The sequence below is a fragment of the Lonchura striata genome, chromosome 31 (assembly GCF_050655825.1).
Source record: "Lonchura striata isolate lonStrDom1 chromosome 31, ASM5065582v1, whole genome shotgun sequence".
Classification (NCBI taxonomy): Eukaryota; Metazoa; Chordata; class Aves; order Passeriformes; family Estrildidae; genus Lonchura; species Lonchura striata.
This window is the reverse complement of record NC_140733.1, coordinates 5,226,122-5,241,998: the sequence shown is the minus strand read 5'-3', so window position 1 is coordinate 5,241,998 and position 15,877 is coordinate 5,226,122. Positions and strand designations below refer to the sequence as shown.

At 58.2% G+C, this 15,877-nt stretch overlaps 1 protein-coding gene across 3 annotated transcripts; it reads right to left on the bottom strand.

Moving 5' to 3' along the window:
• Positions 1-5,255: 5,255 nt before the first annotated feature.
• FAM3A (FAM3 metabolism regulating signaling molecule A) lies at positions 5,256-15,851 on the bottom strand. 3 transcript variants are annotated; one of them, XM_085563855.1, is made up of 10 exons: positions 15,383-15,486; positions 14,892-14,919; positions 12,728-12,838; positions 10,809-10,832; positions 10,444-10,567; positions 9,940-9,998; positions 9,629-9,679; positions 8,896-8,980; positions 7,548-7,674; positions 5,256-6,760 (listed from the first exon to the last, which is right to left on the bottom strand). In XM_085563855.1, the coding sequence occupies exons 2-10, from the start codon at positions 14,902-14,904 to the stop codon at positions 6,668-6,670; spliced, it is 687 nt and encodes a 228-aa protein (XP_085419981.1). In that variant the 5' UTR covers positions 14,905-14,919; positions 15,383-15,486; the 3' UTR covers positions 5,256-6,667. The 3 variants fall into 3 exon arrangements, with proteins under 3 accessions (XP_085419981.1, XP_085419982.1, XP_085419983.1); XM_085563856.1 differs by lacking the exon at positions 9,629-9,679 and having other exon boundaries at positions 15,383-15,851; XM_085563857.1 differs by lacking the exon at positions 12,728-12,838 and having other exon boundaries at positions 15,383-15,456.
• Positions 15,852-15,877: the final 26 nt, after the last annotated feature.

The following is a 15,877-nucleotide window of genomic DNA, read 5'->3' as shown; positions in this document are numbered from 1 at the left end:
CGGAGAGAGATCGGAGAGGATCAGAGAGATCGGAGAGATCGGAGAGAGATCGGAGAGAGATCGGAGAGGATCAGAGAGATCGGAGAGATCGGAGAGAGATCGGAGAGAGATCGGAGAGGATCAGAGAGAGATCGGAGAGATCGGAGAGAGATCAGAGAGATCGGAGAGATCGGAGAGAGATCGGAGAGATCGGAGAGAGATCGGAGAGGGATCGGAGAGATCGGAGAGAGATCGGAGAGGGATCGGAGAGATCGGAGAGAGATCGGAGAGAGATCAGAGAGATCGGAGAGATCGGAGAGAGATCGGAGAGATCGGAGAGATCGGAGAGAGATCGGAGAGATCGGAGAGAGATCGGGGAGAGATCGGGGAGAGATCGGAGAGAGATCGGAGAGAGATCAGAGAGATCGGAGAGATCGGAGAGAGATCGGAGAGATCGGAGAGATCGGAGAGAGATCGGAGAGATCGGGGAGAGATCGGAGAGATCGGGGAGAGATCGGAGAGAGATCGGAGAGAGATCGGAGAGATCGGAGAGATCGGAGAGAGATCGGAGAGAGATCAGAGAGAGATCGGAGAGAGATCGGGGAGAGATCGGAGAGAGATCGGAGAGAGATCAGAGAGATCGGAGAGATCGGAGAGATCGGAGAGAGATCGGGGAGAGATCGGAGAGAGATCGGAGAGAGATCGGAGAGATCGGGGAGAGATCGGAGAGAGATCGGAGAGAGATCGGAGAGATCGGAGAGAGATCGGAGAGAGATCGGAGAGAGATCGGAGAGAGATCAGAGAGAGATCGGAGAGATCGGGGAGAGATCGGGGAGAGATCGGAGAGAGATCGGAGAGAGATCGGGGAGAGATCGGAGAGAGATCGGAGAGATCGGAGAGAGATCGGAGAGATCGGAGAGAGATCGGAGAGAGATCAGAGAGATCGGAGAGAGATCGGAGAGAGATCGGAGAGATCGGAGAGAGATCAGAGAGATCGGAGAGAGATCGGAGAGAGATCGGGGAGAGATCGGAGAGAGATCGGAGAGAGATCGGAGAGATCGGAGAGAGATCGGAGAGAGATCGGAGAGAGATCAGAGAGATCGGAGAGAGATCGGAGAGAGATCGGAGAGATCGGAGAGAGATCGGAGAGAGATCGGAGAGAGATCAGAGAGATCGGAGAGAGATCGGAGAGATCGGGGAGAGATCGGAGAGAGATCGGAGAGAGATCGGAGAGATCGGGGAGAGATCGGAGAGAGATCGGAGAGATCGGAGAGAGATCGGAGAGAGATCGGAGAGAGATCGGAGAGAGATCGGAGAGAGATCAGAGAGAGATCGGAGAGATCGGGGAGAGATCGGGGAGAGATCGGAGAGAGATCGGAGAGAGATCGGGGAGAGATCGGAGAGAGATCGGAGAGAGATCGGGGAGAGATCGGAGAGAGATCGGAGAGATCGGAGAGAGATCGGAGAGATCGGAGAGAGATCGGAGAGAGATCGGAGAGATCGGAGAGATCGGAGAGAGATCGGAGAGATCGGAGAGAGATCAGAGAGAGATCGGAGAGATCGGAGAGAGATCAGAGAGAGATCGGAGAGAGATCGGAGAGAGATCGGAGAGATCGGAGAGAGATCAGAGAGAGATCAGAGAGAGATCGGAGAGAGATCAGAGAGAGATCGGAGAGAGATCGGAGAGAGATCGGAGAGAGATCGGAGAGATCGGAGAGGTTTGGTCCTCGATCGGTGAAGTTTGGTCCTCTGGGCTGGCCGGAGCGGCCGAGAGCTCAGACCTCCAAGGTGGTCAGAGCGACCAGGAGAACACTACGGGTTAGATCTCCAGAGCAGCCAGGAGATCACTGAAGTTTGGATCTCCAGACTGACCAGGAGATCGCTGAAGTTTGGATCTCCAGACTGACCAGATCGCTGAAGTTTGGATCTCCAGACTGACCAGATCACTGAAGTTTGGATCTCCAGAGCGACCAGGAGATCGCTGAAGTTTGGATCTCCAGAGCGACCAGGGGAACGCTGAAGTTTGGATCTCCAGAGCGACCAGGAGATCACTGAATTTTGGATCTCCAGAGCGACCAGGAGATCGCTGAAGTTTGGATCTCCAGACTGACCAGATCACTGAAGTTTGGATCTCCAGACTGACCAGATCACTGAAGTTTGGATCTCCAGAGCGACCAGGAGTTCGCTGAAGTTTGGATCTCCAGAGCGACCAGGAGATCGCTGAAGTTTGGATCTCCAGACTGACCAGATCGCTGAAGTTTGGATCTCCATGGTGTCCAGAGCTCCGGGCGGCGCGCGGAGCTCCGTCCTGCCCGGCGGGAGCGCCGGGACCCCCTCGGGGCAATGGGAGCTGTAGGGACCCCCCCCCATGTTCGGGGGAGGTCTCCAGGGACCACCCCCACCCCCCACCCAAATTCTGGCCCCGCTCAGGGACCCCCTCGGCTCTTGAGCCCCCTCAGAGCCACAGGGACCCGGTGCCAGCGGCTGGATCTGAGCCCAGGTGTGCCCAGGTGTACTCAGGTGAGCCCAGGTGAGCCCAGGTGTGCCCAGGTGAGCCCAGGTGAGCCCAGCTGTGCCCAGGTGAGCCCAGGTGTGCCCAGGTGAGCCCAGGTGAGCCCAGGTGTGCCCAGCTGTGCCCAGGTGAGCCCAGGTGTGCCCAGGTGAGCCCAGGTGAGCCCAGGTGAGCCCAGCTGTGCCCAGGTGAGCCCAGGTGAGCCCAGCTGTGCCCAGGTGTGCCCAGGTGTGCCCAGGTGAGCCCAGCTGTGCCCAGGTGAGCCCAGGTGTGCCAAGCTGTGCCCAGGTGAGCCCAGGTGTGTCCAGCTGTGCCCAGGTGAGCCCAGGTGTGCCCAGGTCAGCCCAGGTGTGCCCAGGTGAGCCCAGGTGAGCCCAGGTGAGCCCAGGTGTGTCCAGCTGTGCCCAGGTGAGCCCAGGTGTGCCCAGGTCAGCCCAGGTGTGCCCAGGTGAGCCCAGGTGAGCCCAGGTGAGCCCAGGTGAGCCCAGGTGTGTCCAGCTGTGCCCAGGTGTGCCCAGGTGAGCCCAGGTGAGCCCAGGTGAGCCCAGGTGTGTCCAGCTGTGCCCAGGTGTGCCCAGGTGAGCCCAGGTGTGCCCAGCTGTGCCCAGGTGTGCCCAGGTGAGCCCAGCTGTGCCCAGGTGTGCCCAGGTGAGCCCAGGTGTGCCCAGCTGTGCCCAGGTGTACTCAGGTGAGCCCAGCTGTGCCCAGGTGTACTCAGGTGAGCCCAGCTGTGCCCAGGTGAGCCCAGGTGTGCCCAGCTGTGCCCAGGTGTGCCCAGGTGAGCCCAGCTGTGCCCAGGTGAGCCCAGGTGAGCCCAGGTGTGCCCAGGTGTGCCCAGGTGAGCCCAGGTGTGCCCAGGTGAGCCCAGGTGAGCCCAGGTGTGCCCAGCTGTGCCCAGGTGAGCCCAGGTGAGCCCAGGTGTGCCCAGGTGTGCTCAGGTGAGCCCAGCTGTGCCCAGGTGAGCCCAGGTGAGCCCAGGTGTGCCCAGGTGAGCCCAGCTGTGCCCAGGTGTGCCCAGGTGAGCTCAGGTGTGCCCAGGTGAGCATCATTTCCCCCTCAGGTGCCCCTCAAACCCCTCCCAGGCGCCATTTCCTCCCTCATCCCCCTCTCGGACATCATTTGATGATGATTTGTTTAATTATCGTCACCATTTCCTCCCTCATCCCCCTCACAGGTTCTATTTTCCCCTTCCATGGACTGCAGTCCCGGGACGCTGTGGCCGCTCTCACGATACAATCACGATATAATCGTGATATAATCACGATATAATTGCGATATAATCGCAATATAATCACGATATAATCACAATATAATCGCAATATAATCACGATATAATCGCGATATAATCACGATATAATTGCGATATAATCGCGATATAATCATGATATAATCATGATATAATCACGATACAATCATGATATAATCGCGATATAATTGCAATATAATCGTGATATAATCGCGATATAATCACAATATAATCACAATATAATCGTGATATAATCGCGATATAATCACAATATAATCACAATATAATCACGATATAATCACGATATAATCACGATATAATCGCGATATAATCACGACATCAGCCATTTTTTAATCTCTTTTCACCCTCTCGATGCCGGGACGCTGCGCGGAGCGGAGGGAGCAAGCTCCGGCTCCGGCTCCGGCGCCCGAAATTCCGTTTAATGGGGAGCGCTGCCGTCGAGGGCGTGTCGGGTGTTGAGCTGGTGAGAACGGATCCTGATCCCGGCCCCCGCACCGGCCCGGTCCCCTCACACCGCACCCAAAAATGCCGAAATTCTCCCCAAAAAAATCCTCCCAGCATGCACTGCGCGCCTGGCGGCGCAGAAAATATACATAGCCCCGCCCCTTTATGCAAATAACACCCACTGTTATTCCCTAACCACGCCCCTTTATGCAGATACACACCCACTGGTTTTGTAGCCCCGCCCCTTTAGGCAAATAACCACACGGCTTTTTGTAGCCCCGCCCCTTTATGCAAATAACACCCACTGTTATTCCCTAACCACGCCCCTTTATGCAGATACACACCCACTGGTTTTGTAGCCCCGCCCCTTTATGCAAATAACCACGCGTGTTTTTGTAGCCCCGCCCCTTTATGCAAATAAACACCCACTGTTATTCCCTAGCCACGCCCCTTTATGCAGATACACACCCACTGGTTTGTAGCCCCGCCCCTTTATGCAAATAACCACACGCCTTTTGTAGCCCCGCCCCTTTATGCAAATAACACCCACTGTTATTCCCCAACCACGCCCCTTTATGCAGATACACACCCACTGGTTTTGTAGCCCCGCCCCTTTATGCAAATAACAACACGCCTTTTTTCGTAGCCCCGCCCCTTTATGCAAATATCTACCTGCTGTTTTGTAACCCCGCCCCTTTATGCAAACATCCACCGGCTGGTTTTTGCAGCCCCGCCCCTTTATGCAAATAAACACCCGCTGTTCTTCCCTAACCCCGCCCCTTTATGCAAATACATACCCGCTGTTTTGTAGCCCCGCCTCTTTATGCAAATATCCGCCTGCCGTTTTGTAGCCCCGCCCTTTTATGCAAATACCCACCTGCTGTTATTCCCTAGCCACGCCCCTTTATGTAAATACCCATTGGCTGTTCTTGCCTAGCCACGCCCCTTTATGCAAATACCCACCTGCTGTTCTTCCATAGCCCCGCCCCTTTATGCAAATAACCACCCGCTGCCCTTAGCCCCGCCCATCGCTTCCCCCAGCTCGCATCGTGATTGGCCGACCGCACTCCTTTATTTGCATTTGCCCCGCCTCGTTCCCAACCGCCGCTTCATTAGCATAACCCCGCCCCTCTCCTTTATCATGCTAATTACCCGCCCGCTCATTTGCATTCGCCCCGCCCCTGCCCAAGGAGCCGGGGGAGGGGGAGGGGGAGATTTGGGACCCCCCAAAAAAACCCCAAAAATTTCACCCCGAACCCCCAAAACGGCTCCGAGCGCCCCAAAACCCGGCCGGGGGGGGGGGGGGGGGAGTCGGGACACCCTAAAATTCGGGGGGACCCCAAATCTGCCCCGAGGGGACCCCAAATCTGCCCGGGGGACCCCAAATCTGCCCCGGGGGACCCCAAATCTGCCCCGAGGGGACCCCAAATCTGCCCCGGGGGACCCCAAATCCTCGGCTTTGGGGGGTTCTGGGACATTTTGGGGTCCCTGAGGGGTTTTTGGCGTCCCCGTGAGTTTTGGGGTGCCCCCTGTGGATTTTGGGGTCCTTGAGGGGGTCTCTGCGGGTTTTTTGGGGTCTCTGTGGGGTTTTTGGGGTCCCACTGGGATGTTTTGGGGTCCCTGTGGGGTTTTTGGGGTCTCTGTGAATTTTGGGGTGCCCCCTGTGGATTTTGGGGTCCTTCTGGGGTCTCTGTGGGGTTTTTGGGGTCCCACTGGGAAGTTTTGGGGTCCCCCTGGGTTTTGGGGTCATTGAGTGAAGTTTTGGGGTCTCTGTGAGGTCTCTGTGTATTTTGGGGTCTCTGTGAGTTTTGGGGTCCCTGCGTGGGGTTTTTGGGGTCTCTGTGGGGTCTCTGTGTATTTTGGGGTCCCACTGGGAAGTTTTGGGGTCCCCGCCGGGAGGTTTTGGGGTCTCTGTGAGTTTTGGGGTCCCTGCGTGGGGTTTTGGGGGGTCTCTGTGTATTTTGGGGTCCCCCACTTTGTACTTTGGGGTCTCTGTGGGGTTTTCGGGGTCCCTGAGGGGTCTCTGTGGGTTTTTTGGGATCTCTGTGAGTTTTGAGGTCCCCCCGGGATGTTTTGGGGTCCCCCCCGGGTTTTGGGGTCCCCCCGGGATGGTTTTGGGGTCCCCCCGGGATGTTTTTGGGGTCCCCCCGGGATGTTTTGGGGTCCCCCCCGGGTTTTTGGGTCCCCCCGGGATGTTTTGGGGTTCCCGGGATGTTTTTGGGATCCCCCGGGATGTTTTTGGGGTTCCTCCGGGATGTTTTGGGGTCCCCCCGGGATGTTTTTGGGGTCCCCCCGGGTTTTGGGGTCCCCCCCGGGATGTTTTGGGGTTCCCGGGATGTTTTGGGGTCCCGGGATGTTTTGGGGTCCCCCCGGGATGTTTCTGGGGTCCCCCCGGGATGTTTTGGGGTTCCCGGGATGTTTTGGGGTCCCCCCGGGATGTTTTGGGGTCCCCCCGGGTTTTGGGGTCACCCCGGGGGCCGCTGGGGGACGCAGCCGCCGAGCTCCAGCGCCTGCGGCCACCCCTCGTACTTGTTGGAGCCGCGGCTGTTCCGGACGTGCTGCGGGGGGCCCAAAGTGCCCAAAATCACCCCAAAAATCACCCAAAATCACCCCAAAATCCACCCCAAAATCACCCCAAAAATCACCCCAAAATCACCCCAAAATCACCCCAAAATCACCTCAAAATCCACCCCAAAATACCCCAAAATCCACCCCAAAATCACCTCAAAATCACCCCAAAATCCACCCCAAAATCAACCCAAAATCCACCCCAAAATCCACCCCAAAATCCACCCCAAAAATCACCCCAAAATCACCCCAAAAATCACCCCAAAATCCCCCAAAATCACCCCAAAATCCACCCCAAAATCACCCCAAAATCACCTCAAAATCACCCCAAAATCCACCCTAAAATCCCCCAAAATCCACTCCAAAATCACCCCAAAATCCCCCGAAATCACACCAAAATCCACCCCAAAATCCCCAATCACCCAAAATTCCAAAAAAATCCCACAAAATTCCCCCCAAAATCACTCCAAATCCCCCCAAACCTCCCAAAATTCCCCAAATTCCCCCCAAATCCTCCCCAAAATCCCCTTTAAACCCCCCAAATGCCCCCAAAACCCCCAAAATTCCCCCAAATCATCCCCAAAATCCCGTTTAAACTCTCCAAAATCCCCCAAAATTCCCCCAACCCCCCCCAAAAAATCCCCTTTAAACCCCCCAAATGCCTCTGAAATACCCTCAAAATCCCCCCAAAATCCCCCCAAATTTCCCCCCAAAATTCCCCAAATTTCCCCCCCAAAAAATTCTCCAAATTTCCCCAAATCCCCCCAAATTTCTCACCTGCTCGAAGGGGCTCCGGTCCTGCACCCCCTTGGCCCCCAGGAAGACCCAACTGTCCCTGAACCCCAAATCTTTGGCCACGGCGCTGCCGAGCTCCCCAAAAATCCGGCGGCTCTCCTCGGTCAGCCTGGGGGGGGCGGGGCTCAGGGGCACCCCAAAAACTGCCCCAAAAACTCAACCCGGACCCCAAAAACTGCCCCGGGACCCCAAAAACTCAACCTGGACCCCAAAAACTGCCCTGGGACCCCAAAAACCGCCCCAGACCCCAAAAAATCAACCCGGACCCCAAAAACCGCCCCGGGACCCCAAAAACCGCCCCGGGACCCCAAAAACTGCCCCGGGACCCCAAAGACTCAGCCCGGACCCCAAAAACTGCCCTGGGACCCCAAAAAATCAACCCGGACCCCAAAAACTCAACCCGGGACCCCAAAAACTCAACCCGGACCCCAAAAAATCAACCCGGACCCCAAAAAACCTCAGGGAATCCCAAAAACTCCACCCGGACCCCAAAAAACCCCCCGGACCCCAAAAACTCAACTCGAACCCCAAAAACTCAGCCCGGACCTCAAAAAACGCCCAGGACCCCCAAAACAGCCCAGAAACCCCAAAAATCCCGGCCAGGGACCCCAAAAATCGCCCTGGGACCCCAAAAAACTCTCAGGGAATCCCAAAAACAGCCCCGGACCCCAAAACCTCCCCAAGAACCCCCCAAGACCCCCTAAATCCTCCCTGGGGACCCCCAAATTCCCCCCCAAATCCACCCCAGGACCACCCAAACCCCCCAGAGACCCCCCAAATCCCCCCCAGACCCCCCAAATCCCCTCTGAGACCCCTCACATCCCCCCAGGGAGCCCCCAAATGTCCCCAAATCCCCCATGGGGACCCCCAAAATGTCTCCAAATTCCCCCCTGGACCCCCAAATCCCCCCCGGGACCCCCCAAGTCCCCCCCAAATCCTCCAAATCCTCTCTGAGACCCCTCAAATCCCCCCAGGGAGCCCCCAAATGTCCCCATATCCCCCCTGGGGACCCCCAAAATGTCTCCAAATTCCCCCTGGGACCCCCAAAACCCACCCAAATCCCCCCAAAATCCCCCTCAGGACCCCCAAAACCTCCCCAGGACCCCCCAAATCCCCCCCAGACCCCTCCAAATGTCCCCAAATCCCACATGGGACCCCCAAAATCCCCCCCGGGACCCCCCAAATCCCCCCAAGAACCCCCCAAGACCCTCCAAATGTCCCCAAATCCCACATGGGACCCCCAAATTCCCCCCGGGACCCCCCAAATCCCCCCTGGGGACCCCAAATTCCCCCCGGGACCCCCCAAATCCCCCCAAGCCCCGGGGCTGACTTGGTGGCGGGGTCGTCGTAGGAGGCCACGAGCACCAAGGTTCCCTCGTGCAGCGGCCGCAGGAACCGGAGCAGATCCTCCACGTCTGGAAACGGGGAAATCACCCCGAAAATCGGGAAATCACCCCAAAAATCGGGGGAAAATAACACCAAAAATCGGGGGGAAAATCACCCCAAAAATCGGGGGAAAGATCACCCCAAAAATTGGGGAAATCAGCCCAAAAATCGGGGGAAAGATCACCCCAAAAATTGGGGAAATCAGCCCAAAAATTGGGGGAAAATCAGCCCAAGAATCAGGGAAAAATAACACCAAAAATCAGGAGAAATCACCCAAAAATCAGGGGAAATCACCCCAAAAATCGGGGGGAAAATCACCCCAAAAATCAGGGGAAATCACCCCAAAAATTGGGGAAAAAACCCCAAAAATCCAGAGAAATCGCCCCAAAAATCAGGGGAAATCACCCCAAAAATCAGGGAAAGAAACCCAAAAATCGGGGAAAATCACCCCAAAAATCGGGGAAAAAAACCCAAAATTGGGAGAATCAATCAAAAAATGGGAGGGGCCAGGGAGGGGTGGGGAAGGGGCGGATTTGGGAGGGGGAGGGGCAGAGGGGCGTGGGGGAGGGGTCAGATTTGGGTGGGGGAGGGGTCAGATTTGGGGGGGGGGCGGATTTGGGGGGAGGGGAGGGTCAGAGGGGGGTGGGGGAGGGGCGGGGTGGGGGAGGGGCGCTCACCCCCTGCCCACATGTCGAAGGCCTGGGCCGCGATCAGCTCCCCGCTGACCCCTGGGGGGGAGGGGCGGGGGGTGAGGGGGGGGGGAGGGGCAGGACCCCGACCCCTCCCCTAAATCCGCCCCTCCCCCCCAAATCTGCCCCTCCCCCACCCCATTAACCCCTCCCCTCCCCTAAATCTGCCCCTCCCCCAAAAAATCCGCCCCTCCCCCTCCAAATCTGCCCCTCCCCCACCCCATTAACCCCACTCCCTCCCCTCTAAGCCCCTCCCCACCCCTCGGAGCCCCTCCCCCACCCCGTTTCCCCTCCCCCACCGTTGACCAGGGCGATGTTCAGGCCCCTCCCCACGTTGTTCTTGACGCTGCTCATCAACCTGAGAGGGGGGAGGGGAGGGGTCAGCATCAAACCCCGCCCCCAGACCCTCCCCCACCCCCTTCAGCCCCTCCCCCAATCCCTTTAGCCCCTCCCACACCATTTCAGCCCCTCCCTCTCATTTAGCCCCTCCCCCACCCCATTAACTCCGCCCCACCCCCAGTTTTCCCCTCCCCCACCCTTTCAGCCCCTCCCCCATCCTTTCAGCCCCTCCCCCTCTCATTCTCTCCCCTCCAGGCAGATCCTCAGCCCCTCCCCCACCCCATTAACCCCTCCCCCACCCCATTAACCCCTCCCCCACCATTTCAGCCCCTCCCCCACCCTTCCAGCCCCTCCCCCGCTCACTCTCTCCCCTCCAGGCAGATCCTCGGCCCCTCCCCCACCCTTCCAGCCCCTCCCCCACCCTTTCAGCCCCTCCCCCGCCCTTCAGCCCCTCCCCCGCTCACTCTCGCCCCTCCAGGCAGATCCGCGGTCCCACCACGTTGGCGGCGCCGCTCAGGAGGCGGAAGGCGAAATGCCGGGGGGGGCAGGGCCGGGGGAGGCCGCACTTGAACCGGGGGGGGCGGGGCTCTGCGGGGGCGGGGCCAGTCAGACCCCTCCCCAAAATATCCTGGGACCCCTCCCCAAAATATCCCGGGACCCCTCCCCAAAATATCCCGGGACCCCCCATCAAAAAATAATCCCCCCCAATTTAATTAACCCGCTTTTTTTAAATTGCCCCTCCCCCATTGAATTGGCTCCTCCCCCATTTCATCAGCCCCTCCCCCAATTAATTAACCCCTCCCGAAATTAATTAACCCCTCCCCCTCACCTGCCGTGGGCGGGTTCTCATCACCTGCAGGGGGAAAGGGGCGTGGCTTAAAAGGGGCGGGGTTTAATGCATCGGGGGCGGGGCTTAAGGAGCGCCAACCCTCCCCCACCGCGGGGTCTCCCCTCCCCCCGGGCTTCCCTTTGCCCCTCCCCCCCCCCGAGTTTTGGGGTCCCCCCTTAGCCCCTCCCCATCGATTGCCCCTCCCCCTTTGACCCCTCCCCCTTTAGCCCCTCCTCCACCGGGGCTATTTTGCCCCTCCCCCTCATTAGCCCCTCCCCTTGCTCCTTCTCATTTGCCCCGCCCCCTTTAGCCCCTCCCCCTTTAACCCCACCCTATTTAGCCCCTCCCTCACCTGGGATATTTTGCCCCTCCCCTTTAGCCCCTGGCCCTGCCCCTTTAGCCCCACCCCCTTTAGCCCCTCCCCTTTGGCTTCTGGCCCCGCCCCCTTTAACCCCGCCCCCTTCGGCCCTGGCCCCTCCCCCTTTATCCAGTGGTCCCGCCCCTTTAGCTCCACCCCCTTTAGACCTTGCCCCCACCCCCTTTAGCTCCACCCCCACCCCTTTAGCCCCTAACCCCGCCCCTTTGCCCCCTTGCCATTACTTCTTTGCCCCGCCCCTATGCCCTGGCTCCACCCCTTTAACCCCGCCCCCTTTGGCCACACCCCCTTTAACCCCGCCCTCTTTGGTCCCGCCCCTTTTTTCCCTCCCCATTTGCCCCCGCCCCTTGGTTCCGCCCCTTTAGCCCCGCCCCCTTTTGGCCCCGCCCATTGGTTCAGTCCCCTTTAACCCCGCCCCTTTAGCCCATGGCCCCGCCCCTTTAGCCCCTAACCCCGCCCCTTTGGCCCCTTGCCATTGCTTCATTGCCCCGCCCCTCTGCCCCTGGCTCCGCCCCTTTAACCACGCCCCCTTTGGCCCAGCCCCTTTGGCCTGCACCATTTGGCTTCGGCCCTTTAGCCCCGCCATCTTTTGGCCCCGCCCCTTTTGGCCCCGCCCTCTTTGACTTCATCCTTTAGCCCCGCCCCCTTTAGCCCCGCCCCCTCTGGCCACGCCCATTTTTACCCCCGTCCCTTTAGCCACGCCCTCATTTGGCCCCGTTCCCTTTTAGCCCCGCCCCCTTTGGGCTCCGCCCTTTTAGCCCAGTCCTCATTTGGCCCCGCCCTTATTTGTCACCGCCCCCTTTAGCCCCGCCCCTTTAGCCCCGCCCTCTTTGGGCTCCGCCATTTTAGCCCAGTCCTCATTTACCCCCGCCCTCATTTGGCCCCGCCCCCTTTAGCCCCGCCCCTTTAGCCCCGCCCTCTTTGGGCTCCGCCATTTTAGCCCCGCCCCCTTTGACCCCGCCCCTTTGGCCCCGCCCTCTTTGGGCTCTGCCATTTGGCCCCGCCCCCATTTGGCCCCCACCCCTTTGGCCCCGCCCTAATTTGTCCCCGCCCCCTTTGGCTTCACCGTTTAGCCCCGCCCCTTTAGGCCCGCCCCCATTTGTCCCCGCCCCCTTTAGCCCCGCCCCCTTTGGGCTCCGCCCTTTTAGCCCAGTTCTCCTTTGGCCCCGCCCCTTTGGGCCCACCCCTTTTAACCCGACCCATAGGGCCCCGCCCCCTTTAGCCCCGCCCCCTTAACCCCCTGGCCCCGCCCCTTTGGCCTCGCCCCTTTGGCCCCGCCCCCTTTAGCCCCGTCCCCATTTGGCCCCGCCCCCTTTGGCCCCGCCCCTTTGGCCCTCGCCCCCTTTGGCCCCGCCCCTTGAGCCCCGCCCCTTTAGCCTTGCCTTTAGCCCCGCCTTTAGCCCCGCTCCCTTTGGACTCCGCCCTTTTAGCCCCGCCTCCTTTTGCTCATTCCTTTGGCCCCGCCCCTTTAGCCCCGCCCCTTTTAGCCCCGCCCACTTTGGCTCCTTCCTTTGGCCCCGCCCCCTTGGCCCCGCCCACTCACGCCGCAGCAGCCTCAGCAGGGTGGGCGGGGCCCGGGCGGGGCCCAGCAGTGACGTCACCGCCAGCCAGGCCAGCCCGGCGGCCGCCCCCAGGGCCAGGAGGCGCAGGGGGCCTGGGGGCACAAAAACTCCCTAAAACACCCCAAAAACACCCAAAACCTGCCCAAAAACCAGCCTGAAATCTGCCCAAAAACATCCCAGAAACTGCCCAAAAAACAGCCCGAAATCAGCCCAAAAACACCCAAAACCTGCCCGAAAAACAGCCCGAAATCAGCCCAAAAACATCCCAAAACCAGCCCAAAAAACAGCCTGAAATCAGCCCAAAAACACCCCAAAAACACCCAAAACCTGCCCAAAAAACAGCCCGAAATCAGCCCAAAATCTGCCCAAAACCATCCCAGAAACTTCCCAAAAAACAGCCCGAAATCAGCCCAAAAACAGCACAAAAACAGCCCCAAATCTGCCCAAAAACCTGCCCAAAAACACCCAAAACCTGCCCGAAAAACAGCCCGAAATCAGCCCAAAAACAGCACAAAAACATCCCAGAAACTGCCCAAAAAACAGCCCGAAATCAGCCCAAAAACATCCCAGAAACTGCCCAAAAAACAGCCCGAAATCAGCCCAAAATCAGCCCAAAAACATCCCAGAAACTGCCCAAAATCAGCCCGAAATCAGCCCAAAATCAGCCCAAAAACATCCCAGAAACTGCCCAAAAAACAGCCCGAAATCAGCCCAAAAACATCCCAGAAACTGCCCAAAAAACAGCCCGAAATCAGCCCAAAACCATCCCAGAAACTGCCCAAAAACAGCCCGAAATCAGCCCAAAAACATCCCAGAAACTGCCCAAAAAACAGCCCGAAATCAGCCCAAAAACATCCCAGAAACTGCCCAAAAAACAGCCCGAAATCAGCCCAAAATCAGCCCAAAAACATCCCAGAAACAGCCCGAAAAACAGCCGGAAATCAGCCCAAAAACAGCAAAAAACATCCCAGAAACTGCCCAAAAACCAGCGCGAAATCAGCCCAAAAACATCCCAGAAACTGCCCAAAAACAGCCCGAAATCAGCCCAAAACCATCCCAGAAACTGCCCAAAAAACAGCCCGAAATCAGCCCAAAAACATCCCAGAAACTGCCCAAAAAACAGCCAGAAATCAGCCCGAAATCAGCCCAGAAACATCCCAAAAACACCCAAAAACTGCCCAAAAACCAGCCTGAAATCTGCCCAAAAACATCCCAAAAACTGCCCAAAAAACAGCCCGAAATCAGCCCAAAATCTGCCCAAAAACACCCAAAACCTGCCCAAAAAACAGCCCGAAATCAGCCCAAAAACATCCCAGAAACAGCCCAGAAACAGCCCGAAATCAGCCCAGAAACAGCACAAAAACAGCCCGAAATCAGCCCAAAATCAGCCCAAAAACATCCCAGAAACAGCCCAAAAAACAGCCCGAAATCAGCCCAAAAACATCCCAGAAACTGCCCAAAAAACAGCCAGAAATCAGCCCAAAAACATCCCAGAAACTGCCCAAAAAACAGCCCGAAATCAGCCCAAAATCAGCCCAAAAACAGCCCGAAATCAGCCCAAAAACATCCCAGAAACTGCCCAAAAAACAGCCCGAAATCAGCCCAGAAACAGCACAAAAACAGCCCGAAATCAGCCCAAAATCAGCCCAAAAACATCCCAGAAACAGCCCAAAATCAGCCCAAAAATCCCCCAAAAATCAGCCCAAAACCCATCCAAAATCAGCCCAAAAATCCTCCAAAAATCAGCCCAGAAACCCCCCAAAACCAGCCCAAAATCACCCCAAAACCAACCCAAAATCAGCCCAAAATATCCCAAAAATCAGCCCCAAACCAGCCCAAAATCAGACCAAAAACAACCCAAAATCAGCCCAAAACCACCCCAAAATATCCCAAAAATCAGCCCACAAAAAGCACAAAACCAGCCCAAAATCAGCCCCAAAATATCCCAAAAATCAGCCAAAAACCAGCCCAAATCACCTCAAAATCCGCCCAAAATCACCCCAAACCCAGCCACAAAATATCCCAAAAACATCCTAAAAATACCCCAAAAATACCCCAAAAAGAACCCAAAATTATCCTGAAAACGCCATATTTGCCCCAAATCCCCCAAATTTCCCCCAAATTCCCGCAATCCCCTCCCCCTACCCGCGGCTCTCATGGCGCTCCGGGGGGGCTGCAAGGGAAGGGGGGGGGGGGGTCAGAGACCCCAAAATCACCGCGAACCCCCAAAATTACCGGGACCCCCCCAAAAACCCGGAACCCCCCAAAATCCTCGAGATCCCCCCCAAAATTATCGGGACCCCCCAAAATTACCGAGACCCCCCCCCAAAAATGGCCCGGGACCCCCCAAAATTACCGAGACCCCCCCCAAAAATGGCCCGGGACCCCCCAAAATTATCGGGGCCCCCCCCAAATCCTCGAGACCCCCCCCCAAAATTATCAGGACCCCCCAGGGACCCCCCAAAATTAACAAGACCCACCCCAGGACCCCCCAAAATTATCGGGACCCCCCAAATTTTCGAGACCCCCCCCCCAGGACCCCCCAGAATTAACGGGACCCCCCAGGGACCCCCCAAATTCTCCAGGACCCCCAAAAATCCCCGGGACCCCCAAATTTGGGTTCCCCCCCCCCGCACCGCCGCTGTCGCCCCGCGCTGCCCGCGCCGCTTCCGGGTTCCCGCCTCCACCAATCAGCGCCCGGCGCGCTCGTCGCGCACCAATCAGCTGGCGCGTCCCGCCCTTTGCGTGTGGATCGGCCAATCGGAGGGCGCAATGGAGAGGCCAATCGGGAGCGAGGGCGGGGTGGCGGTTTGGCCAATAAGGAGGGAGAGAGGGCGGTGGTGGTGACGTCACGGGCGGATGGGAGGCGGGGACTACAACTCCCGGCAGCCCCTGCGGCGGGCGGCGCTTCCGGTGCCCTCCCAGGACATCCCAGTAACCTCCCAGTGCTCCCAGTATGGAAGTGGGAATGGAACTGGGAATGGGCCCGGTGCTCCCAGTATGGAACTGGGATGGGCCCAGTGCTCCCAGTATGGAACTGGGAATGGGCACAGTGCTCCCAGTATGGAACTGGGAAGGGCCCGGTGCTCCCAGTATGGAACTGGGAATGGAACTGGGAATGGGCCCAGTGC

Bases quoted from the DNA above. Each gene is read 5' to 3' on its own strand.
- FAM3A (XM_085563855.1), bottom strand. The intron at 9,999-10,443 runs GTGAGCGGGGGA...CCCCCCTCTCAG, and splicing joins ATCTGCCTGGAGGGGCGAGA to GTTGATGAGCAGCGTCAAGA. The intron at 7,675-8,895 runs GTCAGCCCCGGG...CGCCCCCCCCAG, and splicing joins TACGACGACCCCGCCACCAA to GCTGACCGAGGAGAGCCGCC.